Source organism: Pseudophryne corroboree, chromosome 3 (genome assembly GCF_028390025.1).
Source record: "Pseudophryne corroboree isolate aPseCor3 chromosome 3, aPseCor3.hap2, whole genome shotgun sequence".
Lineage (NCBI taxonomy): Eukaryota > Metazoa > Chordata > Amphibia > Anura > Myobatrachidae > Pseudophryne > Pseudophryne corroboree.
This window is the reverse complement of record NC_086446.1, coordinates 223,650,057-223,674,863: the sequence shown is the minus strand read 5'-3', so window position 1 is coordinate 223,674,863 and position 24,807 is coordinate 223,650,057. Positions and strand designations below refer to the sequence as shown.

General features: G+C 47.8%; 1 protein-coding gene and 3 non-coding genes across 4 annotated transcripts in view; all 4 read left to right on the top strand.

Annotated features, from left to right (window-relative positions):
* LOC135055149 (mitochondrial import inner membrane translocase subunit Tim23) overlaps positions 1–24,807 on the top strand; it is a 109,241-nt gene that overhangs the window by 69,803 nt on the left and 14,631 nt on the right. Inside the window, exons 4-6 of the mRNA XM_063958850.1 lie at positions 5,927–6,011; positions 9,847–9,905; positions 16,055–16,165. Of these exons, the coding sequence (XP_063814920.1) occupies positions 5,927–6,011; positions 9,847–9,905; positions 16,055–16,165 (255 nt within the window). The remainder of the gene's footprint in view (positions 1–5,926; positions 6,012–9,846; positions 9,906–16,054; positions 16,166–24,807) is intronic.
* Positions 8,204–8,408, top strand: LOC134899975 (small nucleolar RNA SNORA74). The gene has a single exon (XR_010173498.1). It is a non-coding gene; the product is annotated as a small nucleolar RNA SNORA74 (small nucleolar RNA).
* LOC134899978 (small nucleolar RNA SNORA74) lies at positions 9,933–10,133 on the top strand. The gene has a single exon (XR_010173501.1). It is a non-coding gene; the product is annotated as a small nucleolar RNA SNORA74 (small nucleolar RNA).
* LOC134899977 (small nucleolar RNA SNORA74) lies at positions 23,916–24,119 on the top strand. The gene has a single exon (XR_010173500.1). It is a non-coding gene; the product is annotated as a small nucleolar RNA SNORA74 (small nucleolar RNA).

Genomic DNA, 24,807 nt, shown 5'->3' with positions numbered 1-24,807 from the left:
GCAGGAGGGCAATGGCAGAAACTGCAAGGATTCTTCGCTGGGCGGAAAATCATGTGATAGCACTGTCAGCAGTGTTCATTCCGGGAGTGGACAACTGGGAAGCAGACTTCCTCAGCACGACCTCCACCCGGGAGAGTGGGGACTTCATCGGGAAGTCTTCCACATGATTGTGAACCGTTGGGAAAGACCAAAGGTGGACATGATGGCGTCCCGCCTGAACAAAAAACTGGACAGGTATTGCGCCAGGTCAAGAGACCCTCAGGCAATAGCTGTGGACGTTCTGGTAACACCGTGGGTGTACCAGTCGGTGTATGTGTTCCCTCCTCTGCTTCTCATACCTAAGGTACTGCGAATTATAAGACGTAGAGGAGTAAGAACTATACTCGTGGCTCCGGATTGGCCAAGAAGGACTTGGTACCCGGAACTTCAAGAGATGCTCACAGAGGACTCATGGCCTCTGCCGCTAAGAAGGGACTTGCTTCAGCAAGTACCATGTCTGTTCCAAGACTTACCGCAGCTGCGTTTGACGGCATGGCGGTTGAACGCCGGATCCTAAGGGAAAAAGGCATTCCGGAAGAGGTCATTCCTACCCTGGTCAAAGCCAGGAAGGAGGTGACCGCACAACATTATCACCACATGTGGCGAAAATATGTTGCGTGGTGTGAGGCCAGGAAGGCCCCACGAAGAAATTTCAACTCGGTCGATTCCTGCATTTCCTGCAAACGAGTGTCTATGGGCCTCAAATTGGGGTCCATTAAGGTTCAAATTTCGGCCCTGTCGATTTTCTTCCAGAAAGAATTGGCTTCAGTTCCTGAAGTCCAGAAGTTTGTCAAGGGAGTACTGCATATACAACCCCCTTTTGTGCCTCCAGTGGCACTGTGGGATCTCAACGTAGTTCTGGGATTCCTCAAATCACATTGGTTTAAACCGCTCAAATCTGTGGATTTGAAATATCTCACATGGAAAGTGACGATGATGTTGGCCCTGGCCTCGGCCAGGCGAGTGTCAGAATTGGCGGCTTTGTCTCACAAAAGCCCATATCTGATTGTCCATTCGGACAGGGCAGAGCTGCGGACTCGTCCCCAGTTTCTCCCTAAGGTGGTGTCAGCGTTTCAACTGAACCAGCTTATTGTGGTACCTGCGGCTACTAGGGACTTGGAGGACTCCAAGTTGCTAGATGTTGTCAGGGCCCTGAAAATATAGGTTTCCAGGACGGCTGGAGTCAGGAAAACTGACTTGCTGTTATCCTGTATGCACCCAACAAACTGGGTGCTCTTGCTTCTAAGCAGACGATTGCTAGTTGGATGTGTAGTACAATTCAGCTTGCACATTCTGTGGCAGGCCTGCCACAGCCAAAATATGTAAATGCCCATTCCACAAGGAAGGTGGGCTCATCTTGGGCGGCTGCCTGAGGGGTCTCGGCTTTACAACTTTGCCGAGCAGCTACTTGGTCAGGGGCACACCCTGGCTGAGGAGGACCTGGAGTTCTCTCACTCGGTGCTGCAGAGTCATCCGCACTCTCCCGCCCGTTTGGGAGCTTTGGTATAATCCCCATGGTCCTGACGGAGTCCCCAGCATCCACTTAGGACGTCAGAGAAAATAAGAATTTACTTACCGATAATTCTATTTCTCGTAGTCCGTAGTGGATGCTGGGCGCCCATCCCAAGTGCGGATTGTCTGCAATACTTGTACATAGTTATTATTACAAAAATCGGGTTATTATTGTTGTGAGCCATCTTTTCAGAGGCTCCGCTGTTATCATGCTGTTAACTGGGTTCAGATCACAGGTTGTACAGTGTGATTGGTGTGGCTGGTATGAGTCTTACCCGGAATTCAAAATCCTTCCTTATTGTGTACGCTCGTCCGGGCACAGTATCCTAACTGAGGCTTGGAGGAGGGTCATAGGGGGAGGAGCCAGTGCACACCACCTGATCCTAAAGCTTTTACTTTTGTGCCCTGTCTCCTGCGGAGCCGCTATTCCCCATGGTCCTGACGGAGTCCCCAGCATCCACTACGGACTACGAGAAATAGAATTATCGGTAAGTAAATTCTTATTTTTTGTAGCAGCACATTGTCGCATGGGCTGGGCGTAAGAAAGTAGCCTGGAGGAAAATTTTCAGCGGAGCATATTCGAGAATCAGCGACTTATATGGGCCAGGCTTCAAAGGACGCTAGTAAAATAACGTCCCGCATCTCGGTTTCGCCCATTTCGGCTAGAGGAATTTTATGGCTCAGAGAAGGGCGAGTGGACTCCTATCCCAAGAATAGAGACTATTACAGTTAGGGGTTAGATGTTATTGGTCCTGAGTTAGACAAGTGGATTTCGCAGACAACTGCAGTGAAATCTACCTATCTACCTACTTCTTACTCGAGAGGTAGAGGTCGTTCACAGTCGACACAGAAGGCAGGACGAACCTGCTGACAAACCCGTGGCATGACAGTCTCCCTGCTCACCTGGGGTCCTCCTTGGTGGGCGTAGAGTTGGAAGGTTTTCGGGACGCCTGGGCCAAGACCTCACCAGACGTTTAGGTCAAGGATACAGTTTCAAAAACGTCCACACAGTCCGTTTCTTTACAGCTTGAGGTCCTAGGTGCCCGTTGCGAGCAGGAGCATTACAGACGGCAAATTCAAAGACTCCTGCATACAAGGGGTTATGTCACCAGTCCCGGATTCTTAAAGAGGAACGGGATTTTATTCAAATCTTTTGGTAGTGCAAAATACCTTTTATATCCCGATTTGGACCCCCCGCCATGCTTACTTAAGGTTGCACGGGTGAAGGATCACTACCAATTCAGGGCCCTGAATCTTTACAAAGATCATACCAATAATGGTGACAGGATTGAGACAGCTAGGGGTCACGATCATACCTTATCTAGACGATCTACTGATCAAAGCCTCATCTCAGGAACAGCTGATAAAGGATGCTCAAACATCTCCTCAATTTTTCATTCAACATGGGTGGATTGTGAACTTCCAAACAATCCAACCTCATGCCAACTGGACACGGTACAATTGAGAGTATTCCTACCAGAGGACAAGATCCAGGACCCACAGAGGTTAGTGGCTCAAGTACTAAATACACAGTTTCTCTACACCTCTGTAGGCAACTTCTAGGGAAGATAGTGGCGTCGTTTGAAGCTATCCAATACGGCAGACTTCATTCCCGACCATTCCAGATGAAACCACATTGCTCAGAAGAGCAGGTTCGCACTGGCTTCTACATCGAAGAATCAGACTTCCACTACGCATACGAACCTCCTTGATTTGCACAAGAATCTCGCAGCAGGCAAAGAGTTTCTGCATTTGGGATTGGAGGATCCTGACAACGGACGCCAGTCTCAGAGGTTGGGGTGCTGTCCTGCAGGTACAAATTCCTCACGGTTTGCAGATTCCGGATGGACTAAGTCCAGTCAGCTATGGCAGGGTTGGAACAAGGAGAGTTCATGGTATCTATGGACATAAAGGTTGGAGGTTACAGGAGAGCAGCCTACCCATAAACATTCTCGAACTGAGAGCAGTTTACAATGCATTTTTCATAGCCGGTGACCTAGTCATGGGTCAACACTAAAAGATACAGCCGGACGATGTCAACGTCGACAGCTTACATAACTTGTCAAGGAGGAACAAACAGCAGGATGACGTTAAGGGTAGCCACAAGGATCTTATTGTGGGCAGAAAGGCGAAACATCATCCTCTAGGCAGTGTTCATTCCAGGTGTGGAGAACTGGGACGCAGATTATCTCAGTCGCCAGGACATGCAGACGGAAAAATGGTGCCTACTTCCACAGATTTTCGACATGGTGGTGAGGAGATGGGGTCTTCCTCAAGTGGACCTAATGGCGTCTCTGCACAACCATCAGCTGCCCAGATATGTGTCCAGGACAAGGGATCCAGCAGCAGAAGGAGTGGACGCATTAACACTTCCTTGGTGTTACAGAAGGGTTTACATATTTTCACCTTTTCACACTCATGCTGAGAGTTTTAAAAAGAGGTGAAACAAGAATAAGTGTGGGCGATTCTATTGGCGCCAGATTGGCTCCGCAGGAGTTGGTACTCAGATTTGCGGGAGTTCCTAGTGGAAGATCCTTGGCGGTTACCTCTGAGAGAGGACCTGCTATCTTAGGGACCGTTCCTATACTGACCAAGCTGCGCTTAACGGCGTGGCTACTGAAACCCGGAAATTACGAAACAGAGGGATTCCGAGAACGGCTATTCCTACGAGGTTTGTTGTTGGGAAGCCTGGTACAGCCATGCACTACTACAGAATTTGGAAGAAGTACAGGGACTGGTGTCAGGAAGGTGGGTGGAATTCGACGAACTTCCACTTAACAAAATTCTACTTTTTTCTTCAAGCTGGTCTAGGTGGAGGACTAAGACTAGGCTCCTTTGACGGTTCAGGTTTCAGCTCTCTCCATACTTTTTCAACAGCGGTTAGCATCCTTACAGGAGGTTCAAACCTTTTTACAGGGGATTCTGAGGATACAACCTCCCTTCCGTCCTCCCACTACGCCATGGGACTTAAAATTTGGTGTTGTAATTTTTTCTGATCAATAACTTTTGAGCCGTTGGAAAGAACAGACCTGAAAGATCTCTCTTGGAAGGTCACGTTATTACTTGCCTGGGCTTCGGCCAGGAGAGTTTCTGAGTTTGTAGCCTTATCATGTTAGACTCCGTTTTTAATTTTCCATGAGGATAGGGCAGAACTCTGTACAAGAGCAGCTTTCCTTCCTAAGGTCGTTTCGGGTTTCACGTAAACCAGCTGATTGTAGTCCCATCTTTTCAGAGATTCGCAGATGGGGGCGTGTCTTTGGATGTTGTCCGAGCTTTACGAATATGCGTACAAGTTACGTTGTCCTTCAGATAGTCAGACCATGTGTTGTTCTCTATGATGGTCCAAAGAAGGTTTGGCCAGCATCTCGGCAGTTTTTATCTAGATGGATTAGACTTGCCATTCGACAAGCTTATATTTTCTGTGGTAACCAGGTTTCGGTTCCGACTGGTGCTCATACCACCAGATCAGTGGGTTCCTCATGGGCGGCTGCCAGAGGTGCTTCCACTACTCAACTTTGCAGAGCGGCGACGTGGTCCTCAGCCCACACGTTTTGCAAAATTTTACAAGTTTGATGCTCTTGCGTCCGAAGACTCTAAGTTCGGACGTTTAGTTTTGCAGACCACCGACAGCATTCCCTCCCTGGGGGATAACTTTGGGACGTCCCCTAATGTATAAGGAACTCCAGTGTCCCCTAGTGGATGAAAGAGAGAAGAGGATTTTGGTACTTACCGATAAATCCATTTCTCTGAATCCTCTAGGGGACACTGGACGCCCGCCTCGGTGCTGTCAACCTGCTGTGTTCAAAGTTCTTGTTCAAACTGTTCGTGCAAACCGCGTTAGTTGTTCGATTAAGAGTTCTTGGATGCTGTTTGATATGTTGTACGGTTCGGTTCCTCGCCATGTGCTATAGTATCATGTCCTATTCTCTCAGTCAAATTTTTCAGAGGGAGGAGGGATGTGAAGGGGGAGGAGCCGGCTGTGCAGACAATGCTAATTTTTAGATTGTGCCACACCTCCGGTTGCAAGCTTCACATCCCTAATGTATAAGGAACTCCAGTGTCCCCTAGAGGATTCAGAGAAATGGATTTATCGGTAAGTACCAAAATCCTCTTATCTGCAGATATACGCAACTAAGATCTCCGTATTATCTGACTATTATGTAGTAATATTTTTCACTCGGTGTGCATTAGGGAACACATTGTTTTTTCCTACACAGAATTACCCCTCCCTTTTAGCACCTGAGTGACATCACAATCTGATTGAGCAGCTTGCCATTTTGTGCATTGTACTTTAAGACACAGCCAGACATTTTGAGTTATGTATACAGTTACTTGTTCTTGGAGAGTCATTGTATTAGTTTGTGTTCTGTCTTAGGAGCAGCATTTGGTGCATTTAACGGTCTGCGCCTTGGCTTAAAGGAAACTCAGAACATGTCCTGGTCCAAACCCAAGAATGTTCAGTAAGTATATTTGTTTTATTGATTTTGTTGAACTATTTTGTTAATGTATCCCTGGGTACACACCTGAACGACATGTAAATGGACCGATTTTACATCCAATTTCCTTGAACCCAAAACATGATATTTAGCATACAAATTGTCCAATAACGCATGCGAATGTAGCGTTCACTGTTGGGGGCGGGCAGGGCGCTGGTCCGTGAGGGGGACAAGCGTGCGTACCAAAAGGGGCGTGGCCATGCAAATAGGGGGCGTGGCCACTTGTACGTAATGCAAGTTGGCGGTTCAGTCCACAGGCGTGGGCGGCCGGCACCATCACTGTTGGGGGCACCTCTGTAGGTGCTGGGCTTCCCCCAAGCTCTCTGACAGCGTGAATGGATGCCTCGTGCAGCATCTTTCCACACTGAGAGGGCAGAAAGCGGGCGGCTGTTTTAGCAGGGCGCCGCAGAAAGGGCAGGGCGGGTTTTGCCCTTAAAAAATCTGGCAGGGTGCGGCGCCCTGCTAAAACAGCCAAGAGTGAACACTACGAACGAACAATGTATTGTATTGTTTGGTCGTATATGATTTATTACTGTGTGTACACTACAACGATCACTGGCTAATTTTAATAATGGGCTGTGCTTTAAAAGGATACAGATGTGTCCTTGTACATGCTGCAGACACGCTAAACAACCTTTTAAGTCGTGCCATGCCGTGGTAAGACTTGGTGGCGCCGAACGTGTTTTTTCTCTTTTTTTTTTTCCATCTTGAGCCGCGAAAATGCATCTTAAGGCCCGTACACACTGGTCGATGTATCGGCCGTTCTCTTGAACGGCCGATACATCGCGGGACCGTCGGCCAGTGTGTACGGGCGATACGTCTGTGAACTCCGTCGTTCACAGACGTATCGCGTCGGCCGTGCAGCACAGCCGACAGCCAATATATCTAACGATATATTGGCGCGTCGCTGTGTGTGTACGGGGCGGTCGTCCGACCGCCCGTACACATGCGGCGGCGGCCGGCGGTGATTGACAGGTGAACTGGGCGGGCGCGAGCGCCCACCCGCCCAGTTCATGACGTCAGTCCCCCGACGGATCGGGCTGTGTGTATGCACAGCACACTGCCCGATCCGTACATAGATATATCTGCAGATCAATTGATCTGCAGATATATCTAATAGTGTGTACCCACCTTTAGACGCAGTGTAATGCAGTATGACACACATGCAGCTTCTGATTAAAATGATATGCAGCATGCTTAGATTCTGTTTGTGACTACGACTGTATTTGCATACAAAATGTTATGCTACAGTGTTCTAGAAAACACTGTAACATTTAATTTCGGATGCAGATAGAGCCGCTATTACACACACACTATAGGCATGCTGTATATTATTTTAATCAGCAGAGGATGCTCCTGCGTCCTATTACATTGCGTCTCAGACCCATTTTCGCGGCAAAAGACGCTCTGCGCTACAGAGTCACACAGCACTCGCATTGTGTAACGCGACTTATAGCGTATGGAGCAAAGTTGTAAGAGTACACAGTATACCATGTTTTCTGGTTTGGCCGTACACACAACACGATCGGTACCTAGTTGCACAAGAGATCGCTTGGTTGACCAATGAGAGGATGTCGTATATGACCCGCAGGAGTGTGCAATTGTGCGTACATACTAGACGATGTACACTATTTGTAGTTGCAATACAGCAAAACAGACCAATATCGTTCAGGTGTTTACCCAGCCTAACTAACCAGTAATGCTGTGGGTAAGTGAATACAATTAGTACATATTTGTTTACCTAACTTTGTACTAAGGAAAACAGCTGCGAAAAAATCCTAATGCAAACCTGGTTAAATACACATTTTACTGTTGTAGATGAAGGTAAAAAAATTATAATTTGTATCATTATCTCTTTTAAGACATGTCCTCTGAAAATGAATAGGGTGATCTTGCAAATAAAGACTGCCACCAGGTGGTAGTAGATACCTTATTATCCTGAAAGAGCTTGGACCTCAGTAAAGGCTGTTTGAGAAATTTCCTCCTGTAAACCATTAAATGTGCTTTTATTCCGTTTCAAGCTGAGATTTTTACCCCCAAAAAGTGTTATTTATACATAATTTATGTCTTATGTTTTTTTTTTTGTTCATCCATTTGTATTTGTCCATAACATGTAATTAAAATTTAAAAAATGCAGTATGCCAAAGCTTGGTTTGCCCAGCGGTAGTCAGCTGTCTAGTGCCATCTCATGCCTATGATAGTGTTACACTGCTGGGAGAAAAAGGCACTGCTCTTCCATACTGCATGCTACAGTCACTGTTCTGGTGATCTGTGGCACTAGTATTAGGCAGTGCTGTGTTTCCTCGAGAGTGCGCTGAACTCTGCTACATGCTGTTTAGTGCTAGTCTGGAAGCATACATATCTTGTAAACATTGGGGGCGATTCAATTGTTTAACCCAGCGACTACCACTAGGGGGTGCAAAACGGAGCATTTCAATTGTTGCTCTATTTGAGGGGTGGGGAACCTTTTTTCTGCCGAGGGCCATTTGGATATTTATAAAATCCTTCGGGAGCCATACAAAAATTCTCAACTTAAAAAATGACCCTACCCCCCAGTAAATCTGCCCATTTAGAGGTACTGTGTGTGCGCGCCGGAGGCACGCACGCGCCCAAAAAAATGGGTGTGGCCAGTTAAAATGGGACGTGATACACATGCCCCCAATAGTGCGGTGCCAGATCCACAATTGCCCCCACAGTGCCAGGTATACAAATGCCCCTCACAGTGCCAGGTATACAAATGCCCCACACAGTGCCAGGTATACAAATGCCCCACACAGTGCCAGGTATACAGATGCCCCCACAGTGCTAGGTATACAGATGCCCCTCACAGTGCCAGGTATACAGATGCCCCTCACAGTGCCAGGTATACAGATGCCCCTCACAGTGCCAGGTATACAGATGCCCCTCACAGTGCCAGGTATACAGATGCCCCTCACAGTGCCAGGTATACAGATGCCCCCCACAGTGCCAGGTATACAGATGCCCCCCACAGTGCCAGGTATACAGATGCCCCCCACAGTGCCAGGTATACAGATGCCCTCCCCTCTGTGCTGCTTACCGTGAGACACGGAGGAGAGCGCGGCTGTCGGGTGGGAGCGGCGGCGTGTAGTACTTCAAACCAGCCGCCGGTTCGAGAGCCAATCAGAGCTCGCGGACCGGCAGCTGCGGCTCCTGATTGGCTGCCGGTCCGCGAGCTCTGATTGGCTCACGGACCGGCGGCTGGTTTGCAGTACTACGCGCCGCCGCTCCCACTCGACAGCCGCGCTCTCCTCCCTGTCTCCCTGTTCTGACAGCTGAGACACGCTGCCGCCGGATTGAGCGGCAGCGTGTCTCACTGACACCAGCTGGTGGGCCAGGGCAAACGGCTTCGCGGGCCGTATAGGGCCCGCGGGCCGGAGGTTCCCCACCCCTGCTCTATTTAGACGTCTGCTAGCCAGAGGGATGACATTTCTTCTCATAGCCTCCTGAGGTGCGTAAAGAAATGTGTGTTAAGTTGGCCCAAAGCAGAATTTTAGACAGGTGTTGCGCAGCTAAACCCTGTCTGTTTGGGCGTGATGTGCATGTGCACCCAATTGTCAATTGAATCTAAACGGGACTTTGTAGACAGCCAAAACTATTGAATTCCCCCAATTTAGTAATTCTAGGTATGTCTATGTGGGCTTCGTTGTTTCATATGTATTTGTACTATTTATTAATCCTTCTGATTTCACCTTTTAAATTGTAGAATAGCTCATGATAATAGGGACAATTAAAAGCAAATAATGATGAGTTAATTACTCCTGTCTACTAATTTATTTAGGATTTTGAACATGGTTACAAGGCAGGGTGCACTGTGGGCCAACACATTGGGATCTTTAGGTAAGTGAATCTGGTTTAATTTAGTTTCCCAGCTGTAGTCTGCTGTCCTGTGCCGTGTCATGCCTGTGACTGTGTTATACTGCTGGTAGATGAAGGCACTGCCAATATATACTAAATGCCATGATCACTGTTCTAGTGGCACCTGGCCCTTAGTACAAGGCCATGCTGTGCTTCCTTGAGAGTATGCTGGACAGTTGTCTGTTTGGTGCTAGTATGGAAGCTTACATGATATAAATGTTCTTTCAAAAAAAAATATATATATTTCTCTATCGTCCTAGTGGATGCTGGGGTTCCTGAAAGGACCATGGGGGGGAATAGCGGCTCCGCAGGAGACAGGGCACAAAAAGTAAAGCTTTAGGATCAGGTGGTGTGCACTGGCTCCTCCCCCTATGACCCTCCTCCAAGCCTCAGTTAGATTTTTGTGCCCGGCCGAGAAGGGTGCAATCTAGGTGGCTCTCCTAAAGAGCTGCTTAGAAAAGTTTAGCTTAGGTTTTTTTATTTTACAGTGAGTCCTGCTGGCAACAGGATCACTGCAACGAGGGACTTAGGGGAGAAGAAGTGAACTCACCTGCGTGCAGGATGGATTGGCTTCTTTGGCTACTGGACATTAGCTCCAGAGGGACGATCACAGGTACAGCCTGGATGGTCACCGGAGCCTCGCCGCCGGCCCCCTTGCAGATGCTGAAACGAGAAGAGGTCCAGAATCGGCGGCAGAAGACTCCTCAGTCTTCTTAAGGTAGCGCACAGCACTGCAGCTGTGCGCCATTTCCTCTCAGCACACTTCACACGGCAGTCACTGAGGGTGCAGGGCGCTGGGAGGGGGGCGCCCTGGGAGGCAAATGAAAACCTTTTTTGGCTAAAAATACCTCACATATAGCCTCCGGGGGCTATATGGAGATATTTAACCCCTGCCAGAATCCATTAAAGAGCGGGAGACGAGCCCGCCGAAAAAGGGGCGGGGCCTATCTCCTCAGCACACAGCGCCATTTTCCCTCACAGAAAGGCTGGAGGGAAGGCTCCCAGGCTCTCCCCTGCACTGCACTACAGAAACAGGGTTAAAACAGAGAGGGGGGGCACTAATTTGGCGTTAGAAATATATAAAAGATGCTATAAGGGAAAACACTTATATAAGGTTGTCCCTATATAATTATAGCGTTTTTGGTGTGTGCTGGCAAACTCTCCCTCTGTCTCTCCAAAGGGCTAGTGGGTCCTGTCCTCTATCAGAGCATTCCCTGTGTGTGTGCTGTGTGTCGGTACGTGTGTGTCGACATGTATGAGGACGATGTTGGTGAGGAGGCGGAGCAATTGCCTGTAATGGTGATGTCACTCTCTAGGGAGTCGACACCGGAATGGATGGCTTATTTAGGGAATTACGTGATAATGTCAACACGCTGCAAGGTCGGTTGACGACATGAGACGGCCGACAAACAATTAGTACCGGTCCAGACGTCTCATAAACACCGTCAGGGGTTTTAAAACGCCCGTTTACTTTAGTCGGTCGACACAGACACAGACACGGACACTGAATCCAGTGTCGACGGTGAATAAACAAACGTATTCCTTATTAGGGCCACACGTTAAGGGCAATGAAGGAGGTGTTACATATTTCTGATACTACAAGTACCACAAAAGAGGGTATTATGTGGGATGTGAAAAAACTACCGTAGTTTTTCCTGAATCAGATAAATTAAATGAAGTGTGTGATGATGCGTGGGTTCCCCCCGATAGAAAATTATGGGCGGTATACCCTTTCCCGCCAGAAGTTAGGGCGCGTTAGGAAACACCCCTTAGGGTGGATAAGGCGCTCACACGCTTATCAAAACAAGTGGCGGTACCGTCTATAGATAGGGCCGTCCTCAAGGAGCCAGCTGACAGGAGGCTGGAAAATATCATAAAAAGTATATACACACATACTGGTGTTATACTGCGACCAGCGATCGCCTCAGCCTGGATGTGCAGAGCTGGGGTGGCTTGGTCGGATTCCCTGACTAAAAATATTGATACCCTTGACAGGGACAGTATTTTATTGACTATAGAGCATTTAAAGGATGCATTTTCTATATATGCGAGATGCACAGAGGGATATTTGCACTCTGGCATCAAGAGTAAGTGCGATGTCCATATCTGCCAGAAGATGTTTATGGACACGACAGTGGTCAGGTGATGCAGATTCCAAACGGCACAAAGGTGTATTGCCGTATAAAGGAAGAGGAGTTATTTGGGGTCGGTCCATCGGACCTGGTGGCCACGGCAACTGCTGGAAAATCCACCGTTTTTACCCTAAGTCACATCTCTGCAGAAAAAGACACCGTCTTTTCAGCCTCAGTCCTTTCGTCCCTATAAGAGTCATATCTGCCCAGGGATAGAGGAAAGGGAAGAAGACTGCAGCAGGCAGCCCATTGCCAGGAACAGAAGCGTTCCACCGCTTCTGCCAAGCTCTCAGCATGACGCTGGGACCGTACAGGACCCCTGGATCCTACATGTAGTATCCCAGGGGTACAGATTGGAATGTCGAGACGTTTCCCCTTCGCAGGCTCCTGAAGTCTGGTTTACCAAGGTCTCCCTCCGACAAGGAGGCAGTATGGGAAACAATTCACAAGCTGTATTCCCAGCAGGTGATAATCAAATTACCCCTCCTACAACAAGAAAAGGGGTATTATTCCACATTATATTGTGGTACTGAAGCCAGAAGGCTAGGTGAGACCTATTCTAAATCTAAAAAAATTTGAACACTTACAAAGGTTCAAATCAAGATGGAGTCACTCAGAGCAGTGATAACGAACCAGGAAGAAGGGGACTATATAGTGTCCCGAGACATCAGGGATGCTTACCTCCATGTCCAAAATTTGCCCTTCTCACTAAGGGTACCTCAGGTTCGTGGTACAGAACTGTCACTATCAGTTTCAGACGCTGCCGTTTGGATTGTCCACGGCACCCCGGGTCTTTACCAAGGTAATGGCCGAAATGATGATTCTTCTTCGAAGAAAAGGCGTCTTAATTATCCCTTACTTGGACGATCTCCTGATAAGGGCAAAGTCCAGGGAACAGTTGGAGGTCGGAGTAGCACTATCTCGGATACTGCTACAACAGCACGGGTGGATTCTAAATATTCCAAAATCGCAGCTGATCCCGACGACAAGTCTGCTGTGCCTAGGGATGATTCTGGACACAGTCCAGAAAAAGGTGTTTCTCCCGGAAGAGAAAGCCAGGGAGTTATCCGAGCTAGTCAGGAACCTCCTAAAATCAGTGCATCATTGCACAAGGGTCCTGGTAAAGATGGTGACTTCCTACGAAGCAATTCCATTCGGCAGATTTCACGCAAGAATTTTTCAGTGGGATCTGCTGGACAAATGGTCCGGATCGCATCTTCAGATGCATCAGCGGATAACCCTATATCCAAGGACAAGGGTGTCTCTCCTGTGGTGGTTACAGAGTGCTCATCTTCTAGAGGGCCGCAGATTAGGCATTCAGGATTGGATGCTGGTGACCACGGAGGCCAGCCCGAGAGGCTGGGGAGCAGTCACACAAGGAAAAAACTTCCAGGGAGTGTGATCAAGTCTGGAGACTTTTCTCCACATAAATATACTGGAGCTAAGGGTAAATTTATAATACTCTAAGCTTAGCAAGACCTCTGCTTCAAGGTCAGCCGGTATTGATCCAGTGGGAAAAACATCACGGCAGTCGCCCACGTAAATAGACAGGGCGGCACAAGAAGCAGGAGGGCAATGGCAAAAACTGCAAGGACTTTTCGCTGGGCGGAAAATCATGTGATAGCACTGTCAGCAGTGTTTCATTCCGGGAATGGAAACTGGGAAGCAGACTTCCTCAGCAGGCACGACCTCCACCCGGCAGAGTGGAAACTTCATCGGGAAGTTTTCCACATGATTGTAAACCGTTGGGAAATACCAAAGGTGGACATGATGGCGTCCCGTCTGAACAAAAAACGGGACAGGTATTGCGCCAGGTTAAGAGACCCTCAGGCAATAGCTGTGGACGTTCTGGTAACACCATGGATGTACCAGTCGGTGTATGTGTTCCATCCTCTGCTTCTCATACCTAAGGTACTGAGACTTATAAGACGTAGAGGAGTAAGAACTATACTCATGGCTCCGGATTGGCCAAGAAGGACTTGGTACCCGGAACTTCAAGAGATGCTCACAGAGGACTTATGGCCTCTGCCGCTAAGAAGGGACTTGTTTCAGCAAGTACCATGTCTGTTCCAAGACTTACCGCAGCTGCGTTTGACGGCATGGCGGTGGAACGCCGGATCCTAAGGGAAAAAGGCATTCCGGAAGAGGTCATTCCTACCCTGGTCAAAGCCAGAAAGGAGGTGACCGCACAACATTATCACCACATGTGGCAAAAATATGTTGCGTGGTGTGAGGCCAGAAAGGCCCCACGAAGAAATTTCAACTCGGTCGATTCCTGCATTTCCTGCAAACAGGAGTGTCTATGGGCCAAGTCCAGAAGTTTGTCAAGGGAGTATTGCATATACAACCCCCTTTTTGTGCCTCCAGTGGCACTGTGGGATCTCAACGTAGTTCTGGGATTCCTCAAATCACATTGGTTTAAAACCAGTCAAATCTGTGGATTTGAAGCATCTCACATGAAAAGTGACCATGCTCTTGGCCCTGGCCTGGACCAGGCGAGTGTCAAATTGGTGGTTTTTTTCTCAAAAAAAGCCCATATCTGGTTGTCCATTTGGACAGGGCAGAGCTGCGGACTCGTCCCCAGTTCTCTCCCTAAGGTGGTGTCAGTGTTTCACCTGAACCAGCTTATTTTGGTGCCTTGCGCCTACTAGGGACTTGGAGGACTCCAGGTTGCTAGATGTTGTCAGGGCCATGTAAATATAGGTTCCAGGACGGCTGGAGTCAGGAAAACTGACTTGCTGTTATCCTGTATGCACCCAACAAACTGGGTGCTCTTGCTTCTAAGCAGACTATTGCTAGTTGGATGTGTAATACAATTCAGCTTGCACATTCTGTGGCAGGCCTGCCACAGCCAAAATATGTAAATGCCCATTCCACAAGGAAGGTGGGCTTATCTTGGGCGGCTGCCCGAGGGGTCTCGGCTTTACAACTTTGCCGAGCGGCTATTTAGTCAGGGGCAAACACGTTGGTAAAATCCTACAAATTTGATACCCTGGCTAAGGAGGACCTGGAGTTCTCTCATTCGGTGCTGCAGAGTCATCCGCACTCTCCCGCCCGTTTGGGAGCTTTGGTATTATCCCCATGGTCCTTTCAGGAACCCCAGCATCCACTAGGACGATAGAGAAAATAAGAATTTACTTACCGATAATTCTATTTCTCGTAGTCCGTAGTGGATGCTGGGCGCCCATCCCAAGTGCGGATTATCTGCAATACTTGTACATAGTTACAAAAATCGGGTTATTATTGTTGTGAGCCATCTTTTCAGAGGCTCCGCTGTTATCATACTGTTAACTGGGTTCAGATCACAGGTTGTACAGTGTGATTGGTGTGGCTGGTATGAGTCTTACCCGGGATTCAAAATCCTTCCTTATTGTGTACGCTCGTCCGGGCACAGTATCCTAACTGAGGCTTGGAGGAGGGTCATAGGGGGAGGAGCCAGTGCACACCACCTGATCCTAAAGCTTTACTTTTTGTGCCCTGTCTCCTGCGGAGCCGCTATTCCCCCCCATGGTCCTTTCAGGAACCCCAGCATCCACTACGGACTCCGAGAAATAGAATTATCGGTAAGTAAATTCTTATTTTTTTATATATATATATATATATATATATATATATATATATATATATATATATATATATATATATGTGTGTGTGTGTGTTTTTCTTGGATCTGCTGCTGTTTATTTTTATCTCTCTGCTAGTCATCAACCTCTTATTTGATGGTGTTAAGTTTGTACTGTGATTAAATCAGTGCTGACGCATGTTATAGCTAGTCCACCAGCTGTATTTGTTTAAGCGTTTCATTACAGCAATGTCCTTAGTTTGTTCAATTCTGAAGGTCTTTTTACGAAACCTAAGCCTCTCTTGGTTGAAGTTATCCACATTTCTGTTTGGTATGCAGCAATCAATAAAATGTTGTGCAATGTGCTGTATTCTAACCCTTCTTTTTTTTTTTTTTAATGGCATTACATCTTAATATCTCTTCTGACTGTTTTTCAGCGTTATTGTACAGTGCCTTTGGGGTGGTAATAGAAAAGACCCGGGGAGCAGAAGATGACCTCAACACTGTAGCTGCTGGCACAATGACCGGAATGTTGTACAAATCAACAGGTGCTGCTCCCTCACTTTATAATATCTGTAAATTTGTCCTGGCAGTGTCTGTGTATATATGTGTGTGTGTGTGTGTGTGTGTGTGTGTGTGTGTGTGTGTGTATAATATAATGTGCAACACAGGATCCAGCACTCCTAGATACCCTCTAGATGTCTTGCTTGGGTGCCCTCCTAGGAGATTGGACACCACAATACAACACAGGGGGAAGCAGGTGGCACTCCTAGGCTGCAAGATGACTGAATAAAACACCAGTTCAGCAAACATTTCAGGGTTAGTCCCTTTCCTCAGGACAAGCAAGTGACTAGGTGACAGTTCAAACAATAAATACTTACTGCGCAGATCTCCCAACCCCCCAAAGGCAAGTGATGCATTTAAAGTCGCTGTTAAAGTGACAATGCATGGAAATACCCATAGTATATAAAAAAATTAAATAAAAATAAAAACAAGGATAGAAGTGCTATAATTAAACTATGAAATAAGTGCATATGACATGAAATATGACTAGTCATCCTGCATGGTGTGCCTACAACAATGATGCTGCACATGACTTAAAATATTCCTAGTACTCCTATTCAGCGGCGGCTCCTACCTCTGTGCAAGGGGTGCTGCCGCCGGCCAGTTCCCAGCATCTGTAGTGTACAATGTAGTTCACAGATGCTGGGACCAGCGCAGTAGCGGTGATAGTTCTGCGCATGTACAAACCCCCGGCTTCTATGGACTGCATTGGCTGCAGCCCACAGAAACCGGCTAGGGCTGCCCGAAAGGCAGAGAGTTGCTTCCTACAGGAAGCCAGCTCTCTGCTATTTGCAGCCCGGTCTGGCATTCCCAGAGGGAGGAAGCCCCACCCACTGGGACTGTCTGGAGTGTCTCTGACTGGCAGGTAGGACTGGAAGTCACTGCAGCCTATAGGTCCTGCAGCCTATAGGTAAAATCCATCACTGCTCATATTAAATAATCCTGACTAACAGCAGACCTCTTTAAAATGTATTTTCCCAAAGAATTGCTGCCCTAACTAAAATGGCAGGATGTATGCATCCTGTTGTAACCACTTCCAAAAAGCAAAACTTGCTGCGTTTCATGTAGTTACCCGGTAACGTGACCTGAAGCCTCCATTGCAGCCTAGTGTTTTAGAAATTGTTTACATGACCATCCCATATTTGAAAGAGCTCTGAGTAACACAACTGAATGTAAGGTCTGCCCAAACCATATTGTGTGCCGGACTCGGGCAGCACCATTTCCGGTAGGGTCCATCACGTCACACCGGAAGTGGGGCGCCACACATCAGGATGTCAACGTCATTATTATTTTTTTTCCCTCCACTATGAAATAGAGTACCATGCTGATTTTTTTTTTTCTCTATCGTCCTAGTGGATGCTGGGGTTCCTGAAAGGACCATGGGGAATAGCGGCTCCGCAGGAGACAGGGCACAAAAAGTAAAGCTTTACGATCAGGTGGTGTGTACTGGCTCCTCCCCCTATGACCCTCCTCCAAGCCTCAGTTAGATTTTTGTGCCCGGCCGAGAAGGGTGCAATCTAGGTGGCTCTCCTAAAGAGCTGCTTAGAAAAGTTTAGCTTAGGTTTTTTATTTTACAGTGAGTCCTGCTGGCAACAGGATCACTGCAACGAGGGACTTAGGGGAAAAGAAGTGAACTCACCTGCGTGCAGGATGGATTGGCTTCTTGGCTACTGGACATTAGCTCCAGAGGGACGATCACAGGTACAGCCTGGATGGTCACCGGAGCCTCGCCGCCGGCCCCCTTGCAGATGCTGAAACGAGAAGAGGTCCAGAATCGGCGGCAGAAGACTCCTCAGTCTTCTTAAGGTAGCGCACAGCACTGCAGCTGTGCGCCATTTTCCTCTCGGCACACTTCACACGGCAGTCAGTGAGGGTGCAGGGCGCTGGGAGGGGGGCGCCCTGGGAGGCAAATGAAAACCTATTTTGGCTAAAAATACCTCACATATAGCCTCCGGGGGCTATATGGAGATATTTAACCCCTGCCAGAATCCACTAAAGAGCGGGAGACGAGCCCCCCGAAAAAGGGGCGGGCCTATCTCCTCAGCACACAGCGCCATTTTCCTCACACAGCTCCGCTGGTCAGGAAGGCTCCCAGGCTCTCCCCTGCACTGCACTACACAGGGTAAAACAAGAGAGGGGGGGCAAAATTGTGGCAAAATTATATTATTAAAGCAGCTATACAGGGAGCACTTATTATAAGGCTATCCCTGTCATATATAGCGCTTTTTGGTGTGTGCTGGCAAACTCTCCCTCCGTCTCCCCAAAGGGCTAGTGGGGTCCTGTCTTCTTTAAGAGCATTCCCTGTGTGTCTGCTGTGGGTCGGTACGTGTGTGTCGACATGTATGAGGACGATATTGGTGTGGAGGCGGAGCAATTGCCAAATATGGGGATGTCACCCCCTAGGGGGTCGACACCAGAATGGATGCCTTTATTTATGGAATTACGGGATAGTGTCAACACGCTAAAGCAGTCGTTTGACGACATGAGACGGCCGGACAATCAATTAGCACCTGTCCAGGCGCCTCAAACACCGTCAGGGGCTGTAAAACGCCCTTTGCCTCAGTCGGTCGACACAGACCCAGACACAGGCACTGATTCCAGTGGCGACGGTGATGAATCAACCGTATTTTCCAGTAGGGCCACACGTTATATGATTTTGGCAATGAAGGAGGCGTTACATATTGCTGATACTACAGGTACCACAAAACAGGGTATTATGTGGGGTGTGAAAAAACTACCTATAGTTTTTCCTGAATCAGATGAATTAAATGAGGTGTGTGATGAAGCGTGGGTTGCCCCCGATAAAAAAAATGCTAATTTCAAAGAAGTTATTGGCTTTATACCCTTTCCCGCCAGAGGTTAGGGCGCGCTGGGAAACACCTCCTAGGGTGGACAAGGCGCTCACACGCTTATCAAAACAAGTGGCGTTACCCTCTCCTGAGACGGCCGCACTTAAAGATCCAGCAGATAGGAGGATGGAAAATATCCAAAAAAGTATATACACACATACAGGTGTTATACTACGACCAGCTATAGCGACAGCCTGGATGTGCAGTGCTGGGGTAGCTTGGTCAGAGTCCCTGATTGAAAATATTGATACCCTGGATAGGGACAATGTTTTACTGTCTTTAGAGCAAATAAAGGATGCATTTCTTTATATGCGTGATGCACAGAGGGATATTTGCACACTGGCATCACGGGTAAGTGCTATGTCCATTTCGGCCAGAAGAAGTTTATGGACGCGACAGTGGTCAGGTGATGCGGACTCAAAACGGCATATGGAAGTTTTGCCGTATAAAGGGGAGGAGTTATTTGGTGTCGGTCTATCGGATTTGGTGGCCACGGCTACAGCCGGGAAATCCACCTTTTTACCTCAAGTCACTCCCCAACAGAAAAAGACACCGACTTTTCAACCGCAGCCCTTTCGTTCCTTTAAAAACAAGAGAGCAAAGGGATATTCATATCTGCCACGAGGCAGAGGAAGGGGGAAGAGACTGCAACAGGCAGCTCCTTCCCAGGAACAGAAGCCCTCCCCCGCTTCTACAAAAGCCTCAGCATGACGCTGGGGCTTCTCAAGCGGACTCGGGGGCGGTGGGGGGTCGTCTCAAGAATTTCAGCGCGCAGTGGGCTCACTCGCAGGTAGATCCCTGGATCCTGCAGATAATATCTCAGGGGTACAGGTTGGAACTAGAGACGGATCCACCTCGCCGTTTCCTGAAGTCTGCTTTACCAACGTCCCCCTCCGACAGGGTGACGGTCTTGGAAGCCATTCACAAGCTGTACTCTCAGCAGGTGATAGTCAAGGTACCTCTTTTACAACAAGGAAAGGGGTATTATTCCACTCTATTTGTGGTACCGAAGCCGGATGGCTCGGTAAGACCTATTCTAAATCTGAAATCCTTGAACCTGTACATAAAGAAGTTCAAGTTCAAGATGGAGTCACTCAGAGCAGTGATAGCGAACCTGGAAGAAGGGGACTTTATGGTATCCTTGGACATCAAGGATGCGTATCTCCACGTTCCAATTTACCCCTCACACCAGGGGTACCTCAGGTTCGTCGTACAGAACTGTCACTATCAGTTTCAGACGCTGCCGTTTGGATTGTCCACGGCACCTCGGGTCTTTACCAAGGTAATGGCCGAGATGATGATTCTTCTTCGAAGAAAAGGCGTATTAATTATCCCATACTTGGACGATCTCCTAATAAGGGCAAGGTCCAGAGAACAGCTAGAGATGGGATTAGCACTGTCTCAAGAAGTGCTAAAACAGCACGGGTGGATTCTGAATATTCCAAAATCCCAGTTAATTCCGACAACACGTCTGCTGTTCCTAGGGATGATTCTGGACACGGTTCAGAAAAAGGTTTTTCTCCCGGAGGAAAAAGCCAAGGAGTTATCCGAACTTGTCAGGAACCTCCTAAAACCAGGAAAGGTGTCTGTACATCAATGCACAAGAGTCCTGGGAAAAATGGTGGCTTCTTACGAAGCAATTCCATTCGGCAGATTCCACGCAAGAATTTTCCAGAGGGATCTGTTGGACAAATGGTCAGGGTCGCATCTTCAGATGCACCAGCGGATAACCCTGTCTCCAAGGACAAGGGTATCTCTTCTGTGGTGGTTGCAGAGTGCTCATCTATTGGAGGGCCGCAGATTCGGCATACAGGATTGGATCCTGGTGACCACGGACGCCAGCCTGAGAGGCTGGGGAGCAGTCACACAAGGAAGAAACTTCCAGGGCGTGTGGTCGAGCCTGGAAACGTCTCTTCACATAAACATTCTGGAACTAAGAGCAATCTACAATGCTCTAAGCCAGGCAGAACCTCTGCTTCAAGGAAAACCGGTGTTGATCCAGTCGGACAACATCACGGCAGTCGCCCATGTGAACAGACAGGGCGGCACAAGAAGCAGGAGTGCAATGGCAGAAGCTGCAAGGATTCTTCGCTGGGCAGAGAATCATGTGATAGCACTGTCAGCAGTGTTCATCCCGGGAGTGGACAACTGGGAAGCAGACTTCCTCAGCAGACACGACCTTCACCCGGGAGAGTGGGGTCTTCATCCAGAAGTTTTCCACATGCTGGTAACCCGTTGGGAAAGACCAATGGTGGACATGATGGCGTCTCGCCTCAACAAAAAACTGGACAGGTATTGCCAGGTCAAGAGATCCGCAGGCAATAGCTGTGGACGCGCTGGTAACGCCTTGGGTGTACCAGTCGGTGTATGTGTTTCCTCCTCTGCCTCTCATACCAAAAGTATTGAGAATTATACGGCAAAGAGGCGTAAGAACGATACTAGTGGTTCCGGATTGGCTAAGAAGGACTTGGTACCCGGAACTTCAAGAGATGATCACGGAAGATCCGTGGCCTCTACCTCTGAGAAGGGACTTGCTTCAGCAGGGTCCCTGTCTGTTTCAAGACTTACCGCGGCTGCGTTTGACGGCATGGCGGTTGAACGCCGGATCCTAAAGGAAAAAGGCATGCCGGAAGAAGTCATTCCTACTTTGATTAAAGCAAGGAAGGAAGTAACCGCGCAACATTATCACCGCATTTGGCGAAAATATGTTGCGTGGTGCGAGGATCGGAGTGCTCCGACGGAGGAATTTCAACTGGGTCGATTCCTACATTTCCTGCAATCAGGATTGTCTATGGGTCTCAAATTGGGATCTATTAAGGTTCAAATTTCGGCCCTGTCGATTTTCTTCCAGAAAGAATTGGCTTCAGTTCCTGAAGTCCAGACTTTTGTTAAGGGAGTGCTGCATATACAGCCCCCTGTGGTGCCTCCAGTGACACCGTGGGATCTCAATGTTGTTTTGGACTTTCTCAAATCTCATTGGTTTGAACCACTAAAAACTGTGGATTTGAAATATCTCACATGGAAAGTGACCATGCTACTAGCCCTGGCTTCGGCCAGGAGAGTGTCAGAACTGGCAGCTTTATCTTACAAAAGCCCATATCTGATTTTCCATTCGGACAGGGCAGAACTGCGGACTCGTCCGCATTTTCTCCCTAAGGTGGTGTCAGCATTTCATCTGAACCAGCCTATTGTAGTGCCTGCGGCTACAAGCGACTTGGAGGACTCCAAGTTGTTGGACGTTGTCAGAGCTTTAAAAATATACATTTCAAGGACAGCTGGAGTCAGGAAATCTGACTCACTGTTTATACTATATGCTCCCAACAAGTTGGGCGCTCCTGCGTCTAAGCAGACTATTGCTCGCTGGATTTGTAGTACGATTCAGCTTGCACATTCTGTGGCAGGCCTGCCACAGCCAAAATCGGTAAAAGCCCACTCCACAAGGAAGGTGGGTTCTTCTTGGGCGGCTGCCCGAGGGGTCTCGGCATTACAACTCTGCCGAGTGGCTACGTGGTCGGGGGAGAACACGTTTGTAAAATTCTACAAATTTGATACCCTGGCTAAGGAGGACCTGGAGTTCTCTCATTCGGTGCTGCAGAGTCATCCGCACTCTCCCGCCCGTTTGGGAGCTTTGGTATAATCCCCATGGTCCTTTCAGGAACCCCAGCATCCACTAGGACGATAGAGAAAATAAGAATTTACTTACCAATAATTCTATTTCTCGGAGTCCGTAGTGGATGCTGGGCGCCCATCCCAAGTGCGGATTATCTGCAATAATTGTACATAGTTATTGTTACCTAATTCGGGTTATTGTTGTAGGGAGCCATCTTTCAGAGGCTCCTCTGTTATCATACTGTTAACTGGGTTTAGATCACAGGTTGTACGGTGTGATTGGTGTGGCTGGTATGAGTCTTACCCGGGATTCATAAATCCTTCCTTATTGTGTACGCTCGTCCGGGCACAGTATCCTAACTGAGGCTTGGAGGAGGGTCATAGGGGGAGGAGCCAGTACACACCACCTGATCGTAAAGCTTTACTTTTTGTGCCCTGTCTCCTGCGGAGCCGCTATTCCCCATGGTCCTTTCAGGAACCCCAGCATCCACTACGGACTCCGAGAAATAGAATTATCGGTAAGTAAATTCTTATTTTTTTTTTGGTGGTTGTACTGTATACATTTGGTTATCTAATGTTGATTTAACCTTGCGTTTTTAATTCTGTTCCAAAAGCTTGCATTTTTTTTGCTGCAACTCAAAACAAAGTGATATTGGCTTGGATTTTTTATTTCAAGAGGAAAAGTTACCAAAAAAGGATTCCAATTTCATGGTGATTCCTTAAACACCCATGATGCTTCAAATAAACTGGAATGCATAAACTGCAATTAGTTAATCGTTTAATAAATTAAAAAATCAGTATTTCGGAAACTAGTGGTCAGACAGTCGAGATATTTGGCAGAAATTGTTTTGTTCTCGACTATTAACAATTTCTTATATAGCGCAGTATATTCCGTTGCGCTTTACAATAATTAAAACATTTTCGTGAAAATCTGAGATGGGTGGCCGTCATATCTGGTTGAACTGGCCCACGGTATATTATCTAGTAATGTGTGTGTGTGTGTGTGTGTGTGTGTGTGTGTATATGTGTTGTGGATATAGAGATAGATAGATATAAAATTAGCTACCTCTGGCACACTAAATAGTAAAGTGTATGTGTTCGAGTATTTCCATGTTTTCTCTGAATGTGTGCAATTTATTTTGCCCTGTAGTGTCAGGTGTTAGTCACCGCTTCCATGTTCTGAGAGGAGATAGAAGTGTGTCTGTATTTCACAAGCCAAGCAATCATTCTCCTGGTATATGTTCCATCTGACCCAGCAGGTTGTTGTAGATTAGTTTCCAGCAGTAGTCAGCTGTCCAAGTTTTTATCCCATACCTGTGATAGTGTTACACTGCTGGTAGATGAATGTGCTGCTGCTTACACTGGTCGTCACTGTCGCTGTTCTAGTGACATGTGACCCCAGTCTTGTGCTGCACTGCTCTTCTCTGAAACTGCTGATGGCCTGCCTTGGCTGCTTGGCATTAGTCTGGAAGTGCACATGATTACAACAGCTTACCAGGAACCTTCTTCCCCCTCCCCCCAGCCCCTCTTAATCAAAATATTTTTTTCATTTTATCAAGTGAGTCCACATTGTGAAGTGAGAGAGGTTAAGGAAGTGATTGATATTCAGAATTTACAAGGGATTGATAAATGTGTTTTCTACAACTGTGTCCTCTAGTGAATTTTATATTTCTTTTTCATCCACTAGGGGTCACTGGAGTACTCTTGGGATATGGACGGCTTCCGTAGGAAACAGGGCACTGAATATTTAAATTTAGAACACTCCACCCCTCCATATCCCAGAGTACCTCAGTGTTTTTTCTGTGCTCGAAGTAGCAACAGGTCTGTGGCTTGGTCCACAATTCTTTTGAATATTTTTCTTTCTTTTTTCATACACATCCCTTTCCCCCTTCCAAAAGGCAGGGTCAGGGATAGTGCAAGCTGCTACTAGCAGCTGTGGCGTGTCGGTCCTCAATAAATAAGCACCCTCACAGCCATACAGACCTCCTGCACAGGCTGGCCGGCGCTTGCAGAGAAGCCCCGTCGGAGCCTCACCACAGCAGCAGGAGTCAAGGTATGTTGAACAGGGCGGTCAGCTCCCGTTGCCGCCCCGCTGTGTGGGGACAAAGGTTTAAAGCTGATGGCGCTGGGATCCCTCTACAGTCCGCCTGCAGCCGCTGCTCAGAGCG